The 14656-nt window shown below is 53.9% G+C and overlaps 4 protein-coding genes across 4 annotated transcripts; 1 reads left to right on the top strand and 3 right to left on the bottom strand.

Moving 5' to 3' along the window:
* Positions 1 to 575: 575 nt before the first annotated feature.
* MYCGRDRAFT_91019 (uncharacterized protein) lies at positions 576 to 3023 on the top strand (the record flags this gene model as incomplete). The annotated part of the gene is made up of 1 exon (XM_003855345.1): positions 576 to 3023. The coding sequence occupies one exon, from the start codon at positions 576 to 578 to the stop codon at positions 3021 to 3023; it is 2448 nt and encodes an 815-aa protein (XP_003855393.1).
* An 802-nt stretch (positions 3024 to 3825) lies between these two features.
* Positions 3826 to 5374, bottom strand: MYCGRDRAFT_68823 (uncharacterized protein; the record flags this gene model as incomplete). Its single annotated transcript, XM_003855047.1, has 2 exons — positions 3826 to 4899; positions 4970 to 5374. The coding sequence occupies 2 exons, from the start codon at positions 5201 to 5203 to the stop codon at positions 3826 to 3828; spliced, it is 1308 nt and encodes a 435-aa protein (XP_003855095.1).
* A 183-nt stretch (positions 5375 to 5557) lies between these two features.
* On the bottom strand, positions 5558 to 8103 carry MgPMT2 (Dolichyl-phosphate-mannose-protein mannosyltransferase 2; the record flags this gene model as incomplete). Its single annotated transcript, XM_003855046.1, has 3 exons — positions 5558 to 6216; positions 6272 to 7715; positions 7778 to 8103. 3 exons carry the CDS (start codon positions 7913 to 7915, stop codon positions 5558 to 5560), a joined length of 2241 nt encoding a protein of 746 aa, XP_003855094.1.
* A 2871-nt stretch (positions 8104 to 10974) lies between these two features.
* Positions 10975 to 12952, bottom strand: MYCGRDRAFT_103387 (uncharacterized protein; the record flags this gene model as incomplete). The annotated part of the gene is made up of 2 exons (XM_003855045.1): positions 10975 to 11793; positions 12055 to 12952. 2 exons carry the CDS (start codon positions 12938 to 12940, stop codon positions 11084 to 11086), a joined length of 1596 nt encoding a protein of 531 aa, XP_003855093.1.
* Between the last annotated feature and the right edge of the window lie 1704 nt (positions 12953 to 14656).

Here is a 14656-nt window from a genome sequence, read left to right as displayed (position 1 = left end):
TGTTGGTACGGCGGTGTGGTATGGAATAGTAGGACGTATGAGGTTTTGCAGGTGAAGGTGTGTGGCGCAGAAAAGCTGAATTTCGCGTGGTGCGTTCGTTGTTGTTGTGGTTCGGAGAGAGGAGGACTTGAAGTGAAGTCTTGGATGGCTGGAGCCTTTCCCACGGAGTCGTCGGACAGTGGACACGACTGCGAGAGTGACGGTGACGGAAGCGCTGAAGTGATTGGAATGGAGACGGCGCGAGTGAATTGCGGTCAATCGGGTCTGGTTCAAGAGGAGAAGTCTTCGAAAGTGCGCTCATCCAAAAGGGTTTGTTGTTGTTTTGTTTGATTCCATGTGGACAAACGCTGCTCCCGTCGCCTCCGTCACGTTGATCAACCACAAGCACATCTTTTCCAAGACATCGACACATCCGAAATCTTCATCTTCTTTGCATCGCAACACCAAACATCACCGCTGACCAACGAATCTGCCACTCACATTGTTTCTCGACATCCGTCACATTGTCTCAGGCTCTACACAGACGCAACAAAGCCGCCATATCGAGGTTCGATAAGCACGCATCAACCGCCACGATGCCCACCAAGCCGAGATCGACGAAATGTCCCACCGTCCATACGACCTTACAAGCCATCCACCGAACGAACGGGACGCTGAAGACCCGCGCCGACCAGGACGCACTGCTTCGCAAACTCCTGCACAATCACGACCCCGCTCTGGACGAGGCGCAAGTGACCGCAGAACTGGCCACTTACCGACGGCAGCTGTCCCATATGCTGGGGAGGCATGGCGAGCGTGACGTCCGCGACAAGAACTACAGTATCAAAGCAAAAGCGATTCACAACCTCTTCGTCGTGGGCCCCGTGGGTATGCTAGATCAGAGTTTCCTCGACACCATGGATGCTTTCACAGACAGCGGCGACGACGAAGATGCTGAAGGTGAAGACGAAGACGCAGATGGAAGCGAGGCCATGCCTGGTCCACCGTCGAGACCGTTCAAGTCAACACCAATAAAGCTCAAACTTCACAAAGCTCGAGCTTCGAGCGCTACCGCAGCACCCACCCGCTCACGGACAGGCGCGGGCCTCGGCGAAGACTTCGACTTCCAAGCGAGCGAAGAAGACGACAACAGGGCCGAGTCTGAGCCTGCGACTCCGCAGAGTGAGCCAAGACCTCGATCGAAGCTGCCAGCCAGGAAAGGAGCTAGCAGGGACATCAAGCCGCTTTCAAAAACATCCAACAGCCACAAGCGCAAAGCAAGCACAATCATCACCATCGACGACAGTGAGGATGTGGCGCGGCCCAAGTCCAAGCAGAGGTTGATGGCGCCTGTTTCGAACGCTGCAGCTGAATGGGCGGTTCCCGCCGGATACACATCTGCACGAGCTCAAGAGGCGATCCCAGGATCAAGCAGGCTGCGCGCACCGATAAATTACGAAGAAACTGAAGATGACCTTCTACCATCCCTACCACCCAGACCAAACATTCCAAAGGCACAATTCGGAGAGATGGCAGGCGGCAAGTCCAAACGCCGGGATCGCAGCAGCAGCGAATACCAAGATGACGATGAGACCGAACCCACGGCCAAACGGCAGAAGACAATGCCTCACTCAACCGCACCCGCAAAAATGACTGCTCCGGTGACTTCCGAGGCAGTAACCAAGTCTAAACGTCGCGACCGCACCACCAGCGAACACGACGACAATGACGAGACTGAGCCCATGGCCAAGCGGCAGAAGACAGTTTCCACCCTAACGGCACATGCCAAAGAGACCACTTCGGTGGTTTCTGGGACTTCTACGCCTGATGTTCTGAGCGCTCAGCATCCCCTGTTTGAGCCTGCAGCCGCGAAATCGGACAAGCGCCCAGGGCGGCAGATGAGCGACAGTAGTCCATTGAGCGACCCGATGTCTCAGATCTCAGTGCCTGAGACTACAGCTGCGCCTTCCGGAGGTTCAATGGCGCCGCCCTCTCTTGATGCCGCCGCACAGATCATAGGCATGCCGTCCGAAGCCCCAACGGCGCCGCCTTCGCTTGATGCCTCGACACAGACCACAGCTCCTACGCCGCGCGCCGATCAAGAAACTACCACTCGAAAGCCGACTCCAGAGCCTTATAGGTGGGTACCGTACAATGGCCCTGTGGATCGCAACGATCCGGTGGACGGCAAGTGGGTCTCGAGAAATATGGAGTCGGCTGGAGACGAGCTCTTCACATCAGTACTGGCATACTGTCAATTGAACAACATTGACCCTGAAGCTCGTTCGACGTTCGTACCGAAGCCATCTCCGGAGTTGGCCGCACTTTACGAGAAGATGTTTGGCGTTGAAGACTGGCGTATGAAGGTGTCAGACCTCGAGGTCAACAATCAAGATAGCGAATGCCAGCAGGTCTACACTCTGATGGGCCTTCTCGGCACTGGGATTCGGTCCCTGGTATTCGAGTCGGGCTTACCATGGGACTTCCAGGAAAAATTGGAGACTTTCTTGGGAGCAGAGCTGGATGTCCTGAAAGGTGTACTGGCCAAATTTTATCGCCACAACTACGACGGATTCGTGAGAAAAATAAAAGAAGCTCAGATCCTCAAGCCCGAGTTCCAGGAGGACCAAGTCGCTGCGCACGCCAGCCAGCTTGCGAATCAGCTAACTGAGATTCTTCGGCCACACTTCCTGCTTCTGCAGAAGGGGAATCCGCCGGAGGACCCGCTGGACGTCCAGCACTGGGGATACTATCTCAAAGAGGCGTTCTCGAAGGCCATCATCGTCAAGCAGATGATATCCGCGTCTCCATTTGGACCGTTCACTCTGGGAGACGCTGTCTTCGGAACACCGGTCGATCGAGTGAACCAGAAGCCACGGTACGAGTTCAGTCAAGGGAAGGCGCAAAACGTCTTCTACGGCGTGTTGCCGGGAATCGTGAGGAATACGCCCGACGGCAGAATGGTCACGTGGTCGAAAACTCTTCTGATCCCTTACAAGGCGCGGTCGGCGGGACACACGGAGAGATCGGAGGCCAGCGTCTGAAACGCTGGATCGAGTTTGGTTTCTGGAGTTTGGGAGTTCAGGAGTCCGGGAACTTTTCGGTTTTTGTTTCGGAGTGTCGCCTCGACTTCTCTTCAGTCGGCGGAATCAACGAAGAGATCGGCTGTCGCCTGGATGGCGGGTGTCAAAAAGCGAGAATGCGTCCATGTTCTGGAGTTTTGGGAGTTTTCTGATTTGGTTTTCACGTGTTGCTTCGACTCCCCGCCTTCACAAAGCGGATTCGAGTTGGCCTCACGATGGCTCAAGAAGCGCGGGAATGGAAAAGCGGGAATGCGTTCGGGTGCTGGAGTTCTGGGAGGTTTTCTTTTTTGGAGTTTTCTGTGTTGGAGATTTTCTGTTTTGCTTTTACCTGTCGCCTGACTCCCCGCCTTCACAAGCGGGTCGAGTTGGCGGCAGTGTGGTAACAAGCGGTGGCAATTTGCCTCGCCTCCCGGTCTCTCTTTGAGGCTGGTCGAGTCGGCAATGCGCTGGTAATTTGCTTTGACTCTCGGCCTCATCTTTGAGACTGGTGAGTTGGCAATGCCATACGACTGCGTGCGTACTTGAGATTTGATGGAAAGTAGATAGAAGCCTGGACTCCCAGCCCCGTGATGGGTGGGTTGAGTTGGTGATATCGACGCTTTCGAATGCATGCGTCTAGACAATTTCATCACCGTCTCACTGCCTCCTCGTTGAACTGTGTCATACGTGGAGTTGATAAGATCGAGTACACTGTACCACAGCATTGTACTGCCATTGCTCTTTCCACGTCTTTCAGCGATATGTACATCCACCCTCCACCTCTCTATACCCACTCCACCGGATTCTTCAACACATTCAACAACCGATCCTCCCGACTCCCCTTCTCCGGCTCATGCTGATACTGCCACCTCGCCGTCAACGGCAAACTCATCAAAATACTCTCAATCCTCGCGCCAGGGGTATTCAATCCAAACGCCGTTCCGCGATCATGCACCAGATTGAACTCCACATACCTCCCCCGTCGTAATTGCTGCCACTGCTTCTCCTTCTCCGTGAACGGCATGTCCTTTCTCTTTTGAATGATAGGTATATACGACGGCAAGAACGCTCCGAGACAACTCTGGCAGAACGCGAAGAGGGACTCCTGATCTTTTTCGGATTCGTCCAGGTCGTCGAAGAAGATTCCTCCCACGCCTCGGGATTCGCCGCGGTGTTTGACGGAGAAGTACTCGTCGCACCACTTCTTGAAGCGTGAGTAGTAGTCCTTGTCGTGCGCGTCGCAGGCCTCTTTGATGCCGCGGTGGAAGTGGATGACGTCCTCGTCGAAGAGGTAAGAAGGCGTGAGATCTGTTCCGCCGCCGAACCACCACGCATTCGTCGAGCCGTCGGCGTTGGCCGTTTCGAAGTAGCGGTAGTTGAGGTGAACCGTCGGCGCCATGGGGTTGTGAGGGTGCAGAACTAGACTTAGACCCGCGGCGAAAAATTCGAGACTCTCAACGTCGGGATCCAATGCTTTGTGATTGACTCGCATCTTCGCGACCGCTGCTCGTGGCAAAGTGCCGTAGACCACGCTGATGTTCACGCCGGCTTTTTCGAATACGTCGCCTTCTTGCAGCACGCACGAGATGCCTCCTCCGCCATTCGGCCGTGACCACTCGTCTCGCTGGAAAGATTGTCCATCTAAAGCTTCGAGCGCTCGTACGATTTCCTTTTGCTTCTCTTTAATGTATTGCTCCATGCGCAGGCGCATTGGAGATCGGGCATCGACGCCGGATTCACGTTTGGCGAGATTGTCGCGTTCGGCGATGGAGGGAGATTCGAGTTCGTGAGAAGAGGAGGAAGGCTTGGGAGGAGGAGGAGGTGGGTCTCCAGAAGGGATGTCCTTGTCGCCGGTAGCCTGAGGGATTATATGAGCTTCAATGGCATGAGGAAATGGATGATGAGTTGAGTGAGGGTTGCACACTTACCATTGAGTAGATCAGAGAACCAATAAACACAATGCCCACCGCTATTCTCGTCTTGGGGTACCACACTTCCGTCTTCTGAAATCTACCCGGCGGGAGAGGTGGTCGCGACGACTGATGTCTTCGCTGTGGGAGGCGTGCTCGTTGCTGAAGGGCATTGCGAATCGCCGTCGAGGGCCGCGAGGGTCGGCATGATTTCAATGCCGCTTCGAGCAGCGGTGGGCGCATGACACTCATGGCGGTGGTGTTTCGGGACAACGACAATGGTATCACGAGAGTTGCTGGGTTCAATGATGAGGTGCAGTTCGTCTAGCGGAGCGTTGCAGCGCCGATAGCGGCCGAGTTTCACCCGATCGAGGAGGAATAGGCCGAAGATGAACAATCATCCGTTGCACGAGAGAAGGATACTGTGTGACCAGAGTGACGATGTGCTGGATCCCTTGATCTATTGCGAACAAATAAAGAAGCTAGTACAAGATTTTCTGCTCCGCTTTCACGAAGTCCAAACGCCATGCCGATATTCTCTCCTGAAGCAACCGCTTGTTGCATATTCCTCATACTGTTGATTCTCGGATCGTCGAATCTCACCATCTAAGCCTTTGGAGCATCTACCATCCTCCATTGGTCAAACCACTTCAGGTGCGCCCATTGTCTATTCGATCCCTCCATGCCGAAGCAGAAGGCGCGGAACAGCCAGAACATGAAGATGACCAAGCCGTATAGCACACCGAAGATGGCGACTTTGACAGAGGTGCTGCGCAAGTTGCGAGTGTACCAGTCGACGATGAATCCGGCGGTGAGAATGGCGAAGTACAGCGCTGGATAGTAGTGATGCACGTAGGTGACACGAGCCATGGCAACAAACGGCATGTAGTGGAGGAACCAGCCGAGAAGAGGGTAGATGCCACTGTAGTGGAACTGCTCGAGATCCTTCCAGGTGAGCTCGTCGTAGCCACGCTGCCAACGAATGGCGTAGTACGCGATCATGGCCATGATGAAGAATACAGAGAAGGTCGAGCCCCAGTAAACCACTGGATTGCCGAGGAGGAAGTACTTGACAATGGCATCGTCCCAGCCACACATGCGTAGACCGACGTGGAGTAGAGGCCACTGCCACGGTGCGGAAGCCAGATCATCCTGCTTGTCGGGATCGGGAACCAGGGCGTTGTTGGAGGTCATCATGGCCACATTCAAGTGAATGAAGTCGCGGAGGAACGGAGATTTGTAAGCACCTGGGGCGCTAGGTGGCACTGTTTTATGTTAGCGATGCACGAACTTGATGAAACAGGAATTGTCGAAACTTACGCCTCTCGTTCACATGGGATTCAACATTCCAGTGAGTGTACACATCGCGAGGATTGTTGGCTTTGACACAAGTCGTCTCAATCTGCTTGAAACCCCACTGTGGCAGGTTGACATTGCCAGCACGAAGGTAGCAGTTGAGATCGACGTGCTTCAGACGGAAAGAAGTGGTCAAAGTGCGAAGCTTCGTCCAATCGTTGGAAGCCGCATCACTGACAGTCTCCACCATCCAGTGGTCCTTGGTGTCACCAACAGTCAAGTTGCCGTAGCAAGAGACCTCGTGGTCGGCCTTGGTGACGGGAGCGGGGACGGTGTGAGAGTGGAGGTTGCGGCCGGTCTGAGCGTGGATTAATCGGATGATGTCTCCGTTGCCGACAAACTTGAGATCTGCTTCCGGGTCGTAGGTAGGCTGGTGTCTGTTCGGGTAGAAGAACCAGTCGTTGTTGGCATCTTTGTGGTGGTAGCAAGTGATTTGCTGCTGGCCAGATCCCTCAGGATAGGTCTGCACGTGAGAGTGTAGAAGTCCACCACCGTATCCCATGTTCTTCAACGTAGCCTTCGAACCATACGCAATCTCCAATGGGCTGTCCTTTCCAACCTCAGTGCCGCGGAGGTTGGCCTGGAAGAGCGATGACATTTGCGCATCACCAGGACCAGAGTTCTCCAAGATGAGGAAGTGGAGGTAAAATGTGAACATGTAAACGATGAGCGGGATGACAATCAGGCCGATAACGCGAAAGACCACATGCGCTCCCAGCTCCCACTTTGGCATCTTAAGGTCGCCAAACTTGTTCCAGAGGTCCACGATCGTGTAGATACCGACAAGCGCGGTGCCAAACATACCGACCCACTTCACACTGCACACGCATCCGATGGATATTCCAGTCATGCCGAGCCAGAAACCCCACTGGAGCGAGAACGGTTGATGCCTCTGGTTGTGAAACTTGAACAAGGTGAAGACCGTGGTGAAGGTGAAGCACAAGAGCATGCTGTCCAGGAGGATGAATCTGCTGATCGTGCAGTAGCTGTTCTCGCAGAGGACTGCCAACGTGATGAGCCAGACAACTGGCTTCCGGAAGTGCATCTCTTTCGCGGTGAAGTAGGACAGAGGAATCAAGACCGCGCCGAAGAAGGCGTTGAACTGGCGCATGAAGGTGTAATCGAGGTTCTCCGGGTACTTCTCTCCGCTCTTGAACTCGAACGAGCCATTGTAGCCTGCGAGGTATCCTGAAAGTCCCACCAGCATTTTTCCAAGCGGAGGGTGCACATCAAAGTAGAACTCGCGCTTGAGGTAGTGAGACCCGAACTTTCCAAAATGCGCCTCATCCCAGGTGACAATGGGCGAGAGGCCGATCTTGTACAAGCGCGTGAAGAAGGCGAGGATCGTGAAGAGGAGCGGCGCGATCAGCCACTCCCATTCGTCGAGGGTCTGAAGAAAGGTGTTGACCTGGTGAGGGCTGAAGTCAGTACGCCGCTGATGGCAATGCGGTATCATTGTCCAATGCGTACCTTTTCCTTGCTCTTCTCATCCAGCTTGTTCCCAGGCTCTTGTGGGACATAGTTGCCATTCTGACCAGCCGCGACGTTTCGTTTTCTGAGATCTCCCTGGGTGTTTGCGCCCGTTGTGATGGCGCCGTCAGCGGCCATGATGGGCGATGGCGATGTGATTGTCGATGCTCAGAGGAGCGAGAAAGGTGTTGAGAGGATGTCTCAGCCGCGTCCAATAATTCGAGGGCGGCCGGCGTCGCGGTGCAGTCTCCGTCTTCCTGAAAAGGCAAGCGCTCGATAAAAAGAGGGCGGGGATAGAAGAGAAGAATTACAAAGTCTGTAGAGACATGGCAAAGAAGTGAAGAAAGAGGAGTATGGCAGAAGTGTGGAATACGCGCCCCTATGCTGCGTGTCCACGAGAACGGTGGTCGTATTCAGCTACAAGCGCGCCTTGCATCCTCCCGCCCTGCAGGGGACAGTTGTTCAAGCTTCGGAAGGGGTTCTCGTCTTCCGGTCTTCACTAGAACTAGCAGCCCGCTTCTTTCTATTCTCGTCTTCGACTTTATACGCGACTTCACGTGGGAAACTCAATTGAGATCCGATTCATGGCCCTAGCAGTAAGGCATGAGGGAGTGCAAGGTGAATGCATCCCATTGTAAAAGGACAGCACATGGCATCTCCGATATTATGCACATGCTGAATCGCTGGCTTTTGCACGCGTTCATCCTATGTCAGGATACATGACCCCACGTTCGTGGACATCGCTAGAAGTGGTGCTCACGCTATGCACGGATCACGTAATGCAACGTTCTCACAAGAGCATGGCTTCATTCACCACACCACTTCAATGGCTAATATCTTCACAACCAGTGGTCACAACCAGGTGTTTGATAGCTCAAATTCATCGCATTAATCACATCTATCAGCTCTGAGCAGCTTGAAGTCGTTACCTCAATGTCATACGTGTTGGAGGCTGGGAGGATTCAGCTGTCTGTGCACCCCCCCTCCGGTGCAAGGGCACCTTTAACACCACGATTAGCTGCTTTTTAGCCACTACCTGTCTTGCTCGCGGTGGTGGACGGCTTGCTTTGCGAGCAGAGGCTTGGAGGTCAGTATTCAGCTGTGAATTGGCCTGTTTAGTCTCCCTCTGTGCAGCCTTCTGTCCAGCCCTTTAAGCCGCCTTGTGCTGTCTGTCTGCTATAGCTTGTATCCGCTGTTTAGCTCTCAATTGTTGGTCTACCTTCTTCGCAATAGCATTGTCTTCCTTGCGCTGCTTCTCAGCGACCTTCTCAGCCTCCTTCTGAGCGAGCAATGCCTTGCTAGCTTGCAGTTTGGCTGGTGAATAGAACTGAGCAGCTTGGTCATAAGGAATCGACAGCAATGGCTTGCCACGTTGTCGCTTCTGCTTCTTATGCTTAAAGGATTGCCGGAGGCCATTGTTCTCGCTCCTAAGGAGGTGATTCTCGGTTTGGAGGTTAAGAACGGTGTTGCTCAGCTTCTGAAACTCCGTCTTGTTTGAGCCCTCAACTGCCTCTTGAACAACGTCCCTCAGAAGGGCTCTGATGTGCCGCCAATTGCTCGCAGAGATAACGGAAGTCTCTGTGTCGGCTGTGCATGGTCTAGATAAACCGGAGCCCTCGTCACTCGTGTTAGTGCCCTTGTTAGCCTTTTGAGGCTCCTCAAACTTCGACAGCACAAGCGACGGATCCAGTAGATATAGGCCTGTCTTGTGGAAGCCAGAGGCTATGTTAGCTGGTGTGAAGGCCTTCTGGTAGGCTGGCCAAAACAACCGGAAGAAGTCACGCTTTGTGACCGCTGAGAGCCCTTCAGAGTAATGCATGAACCGTGACAGCTCTGAGGAATAGTAGCTAGCCAGTGCACCAAAGAGACTGACATCAAGAGGCTGCAGGCGGTGTGTTGAATGAGGTGGATAAACTGCTACGAATATCCGATGGTCAAGGCAGTGCTGAAGGAACGCCATGTTCACGTGTGAGCCATGGCCATCAATCACTAGCAACCTGTGCCCTCTGTTGCCAGCCTTGTGCCTCGTTAATGGCTCGAATACCTTCGTGAGCCAGTGGAGCCCAAGGTTGTTGTCGGTCCAGCCGTTTGGTGAGGATGCAAAGAATGCACAGTGCTCGTCTGCGTCGAAGTCCTGTAGCCATGAGGATTAGATGTTACCAGTCACAGCCTTGTATATCAATGCCGGCGGCAGTGAGGTGCCATCAGCGCAGATTGATGCTACCAAGGTTATCCATTCACGACTGCCATCTTGGATATTGCCAATGAGCCGACCTGAGGTGTGTTCCTGCTTTGAGAAGACTCTCCGTGTCTTCTGAAGGACCCCAATCATAAAGCCCTTCTCGTCCATGTTATACGTGTTGCATGGCTCTATGTTGTACTGCTCAATCTTGCTCTTTAACAGGTCGTAGTATGCCTTGTATTGCCTCACAGAGTCTGCCTTCTTCCTGCTCTTATCCAGTGGATTGAGGTATCGTGAATCGATCTGATCCTTGTGTCGGCGTACGAATCGTGGGACCCAGTGGCGGCTTGGATGGACCTTTGCAATGTCGTAGACGAAGGATCTAAGCATAGCAGGTGTTGGTGGAATGCCTCTGCGTGTGAGGGTGTCGATATATCGCACGAGGGTGCGTTCTTGTTGGTGTGAAAGAATCGAGTTATTCTCGTCGCGTATCCTCGCTGAATCAGTCAGCTTTTTGGAGCGGCGCCACAACGTCGTCCGGTGCACTGCATGTTTATCCGCAATTTCCTGAATATTCTTTCCATCGTTCTCTATCAGCTCGTCTAACGCCTTGTCAATTGGAGCCATGGTTGTTGCACATTAATTCGTGGAAGTTTGGTGAATGTCATGGTTGTTGACGTTCTGAGAATTCGAGAACGTTGCATTACGTGATCCGTGCATAGCGTGAGCACCACTTCTACCCATGTCAAGACACCAGTTCCTCTTTCGAGAAGCTGACAGAAATATGTCAATGTCATTCATTCTTCATTCTAATGCTAAGGGGTATCATTGCATCGCATGCACGCGTGGTATCATCCATGAAAAACTCCCAGTTCCTCCAACAGAAGCCGAGCCGAGATATGCGTTGCGCAACCCATGCGTGTTCCTTTCCAAATGCGCAAACCAGAACTCCGTCATGCACATGGCAGGCTTGCTGTGCCATGGCGTCGTGCAAATCGTGAATATGTCAAGACCAATCCAATACGTGAAGGCATGCAGAGGTGAGCCGAGAGTGAAAATGAAATGTCGTGATCAGGTCGTAGCCTTGAACATGCGATGCAGCCGAAAATGTGAAATGCTGGCATTTAGAGCCATTGTTTGAACCATGCCTCATCAAACCACCCGACGCTGTCAAATGCTGACCAGAGACGGCTGGCTTTGTTGACGTCGACGCTGGTGGCGTTCTGTGCTGAGGTCTTGTTGAAGGCTGTGCCTTCTTGTAGAGATTTGAGTTTGGCAGCGAAGATGCGTCGCTTGTTGAGCAGATACTCGTTGCCGTGCAGTCTCAACTTGGAGGCGACCTTCAGCTCTTGAGGATGGAGGTGAAGTCGATCAGGGTCATTGTCGAGGTTCAACGCGCTACTGTTGGTCCAATTGACGTTGAGCTCCTCCTGTTCCATGCGGTCGAGAGAGCTGATTGGAGGGCAGAAGTCTTCGAGCTCCGCCCATTGTGAGGGAGCCTTGCCATCGAGCTTCTTGGATGGTGCGGCTCGTGTACGCTTGGATGCTCCAGATGGGCCGTCCACATCCGGAGTTGCCGTTCGCTTACGAATCCTGCGGGCTGGAGTTTCCCTAACAATGGTAAGTGGTGGAATGTTCGACGGACTTTCGCTCGCTGGTACGATCGCTCTGGTCGGTGCTGTTCTGGTTGATGTCGGCTTTGCTGGCTTTGTCTTTGTCACCAAGCGGCCAGTCGTTCTCGGCTTCTCCACCCGCGAAGGGCGTCCGAGTGAGCGAAGGACACTTCGGTCGTAGATGTCGCGATCTGGATGAGATGCTTCTGGGGTTGGGAGAGTTCGGTTGTCGATCATCCGCTCTCGATGCCCTTCCATTTGAGAGAGCATGAGCTGGTAATACTCATTGCCGAAGGTGTTGTAAAGCGCAACAGGGCCAGTTGCGGGTGACCTTGATTTTCGAGCGGGATGCGTAATGTCCTGCAGCGGGCTGTCGTGTTGCGATGGAGGTGTCGCGATCGACAAGGACCTCTCTGTGGGTGGAGTCTGATGGCGGCTGGCCCAGCCTTGATTCTGGTCCGCTCCGAACAGCGGCGGCAGAGTTGAAGCTGCACTCGTGTTGTTGTTGTCGGGGTAGAGTTGTTGGTCGTACTGTCCGGCGAAGGAGTGCAATGTCGGTGAGGCGGGCGGCGATGGGACAGATGGCTGATGTTTGGGCTGAACAACAGCAGCAATGGTATTGAAGCTGTCCAATAGCGGCGATTCCGGGGTCATAAGATGTGCTGGACCCATAGTCGTGGACCTCTTGTTCGTATTGGACGATGTTGTGGCCTCCATGGCCGGTGCGTGGGATGTGTTGTAGGAAGAATGGAGAGCCAGTGGCGAGGATAGATGGTTAAGTATGGACGCGAGTGCTAGTGTGGCGCATGCGTTTGGGCGATATGCCAGGAATCTGGGGAACGGAACGATCTTAACTCCGCGATTGCGAACGCAAAACGGCGGAGAGAGTGGGATGGGATGAGCTGGAACGGAAGCGGACGGAGGTGGTAATATGCGGGAAGAAGGTCGTCGGATGACTGGGAGGTCGTGGAATATTCCAATCAAGCGCGCAGCTGAGACGGTTGAAACACGCAGATGACTTGATGATGCGGATGATGATGGTGGTGGTGGGAGGAGGAGAAAGAACCGAAGGGAGGAGCGATGAGACTTACTCCAGCAAGCAGGCAGGTACGAGAAAGTGGGAGCTCGGTGAGTGAAGAAGCGTCTGGCAAGAGGACAGCAGGCAGCCACGTTTTCTGGGCAGCGAGGGAGGCGACAATGCAATGGAGGATGGGATTGGGGATTGGGCAGTTGGAGGGAGGATGAGCCAGAGGGAGGTCTCATGACTGGCGATGACTGACCAACGACGGAAGGGAACAACCCAATGGAAGCGCCGGTCGCACGCGTCCAGGTCATTGCTGGACGGACGGAGAGATAGCAGAGAGACATGCGCGCGCATTGGACGATGGTGATGGTGATGATGATGATGATGATGATGATGATAGGATTGGGACACGACGGAGGTACTGGAGCTGTAGTGGAGTTTGCGACTGAGTCACCGGATGCTACACGTACTAGGTGGGATAGATAGTAGGGTAGAACTATTGTGATTTGTGGCCTAGGCGGTCAATGCTGGGCTCGGGGGTTCTGGGCCTGCTGGTCGGTCTGCGTTGGCGAATGTGTGTGTGTCTCTGTGATGTGTGGACGAGGCTGCACCGTGAATGTGATTGAGGAGACGTGATCGCCACTACTGTAGTGCATCGCTGGAGGATCGACAGCCGCAGCCACCGCCGCCGCCCGCCTTGTTTAGAAATCCATCCAGTGCCATCCTTCCGTGACCGTAACCCATTCTGAAGGCTTCCAACTTGTACACTCCTTCTGCCTACTCCTGACTTGACTGCAGTACATGATGATTGTTACAATATCACAATAATTACAGCCAATGCCATTCGCCACACCGGTCTTTGCTTACCTACGACAGTGCACTTCCGCTTCCGAGGCATTGACGCGGATGATGAGCATGGATCTCGTTCTATTTCCACACCTCCAACATCATCAATGCACAACGCGTCCGCCCGATCCGGTCAGAGAGCTTCCTCCTCTGAGCTCTCGGCATCGTCGCGTTCTCCCGATCCGATCCAATCCCCAAGCTCCCTTGCCGGCGATGTTGGAAGTGGATGGGTCGGTGCTGCGTCGCCTGTTTCGGCCAGCATTGACAGCCATGATGATTGCTGGTGTGAAAGCGTGGACAAAAGGGCCGGCTGCATAAGACCGACCTTAGCCGAAAAGTGTCACCTTTGCATGAGAGAGCCCGGAAGATTGGCCCAACTACCTGCTGTATACATTTGGAAGAAAGTATCTATGTCAACAGTACTGACTGCTCGATCACAAGCACAAGTCGTCACTCGCGGTGCTCACCGCCTGCGCGATCGACGTGGATGACCCATTGACGTGATCAAGTACCCGCATTGGCATTGGCGGCGAGCATTGGTGTTCATGCGTAGCTATATGCCTGCGTGACCCCTCGGTTCATTCATCGGACCTTTCACATGACAGTGTCTCAGCCGCCGTCCCTCTTATGCCTTCGGCTCGATCAGAGCATCAGTCGTCGGGCGCGAAGCTGTTGCAGGTGTGCCTTGTGGCTCGGTTTCAGCTCCCAATCGAGTAATGTGACCTCCTCGCTCGTCTAACTTGCTCTCTTGACCGCCGGACAGTACCTCTTTATCGTTCGTGATCGCCTTCGTCTCATTGTCTATCGACATAGCCGCCATTGCCAAGCGACAAATACATCGGTACAGCGCTGTGCCTCGAGACCAACATCCCGCGCTTTGAGGTTCACTCGAACGTGGGGTTCTCTTCGTTGTGATCCGCCACTACTGTTGGGTTTAACCTTCTGTCGCCTGGCGCGGCGCAACTCAATTGGTCCTCAATGGGACGACGTCACGTCTGTGAGCCGCAATTCTACCATGTCTTGACCTTGGATCTTAACAAACACACACCGACGTGTTCAATTGTCACCGACCAAGAGCCGCCGAGAACAAAGCTCCCGGGTTGTCCTCGTTGGACGCGCAGTGAGAGTGTGGCAGTGCACACAGCTCCACGATCGCAAGCGCTCCATTGGCCGCCTCGAGAAAGCCTCGCGCCTAATCAGAATGCAAGATCCGA

This window comes from Zymoseptoria tritici, chromosome 2 (assembly GCF_000219625.1).
Source record: "Zymoseptoria tritici IPO323 chromosome 2, whole genome shotgun sequence".
NCBI lineage: Eukaryota > Fungi > Ascomycota > Dothideomycetes > Mycosphaerellales > Mycosphaerellaceae > Zymoseptoria > Zymoseptoria tritici.
Note: the sequence above shows the minus strand (reverse complement) of the source record. Positions and strands in the feature narration are given on the sequence as shown.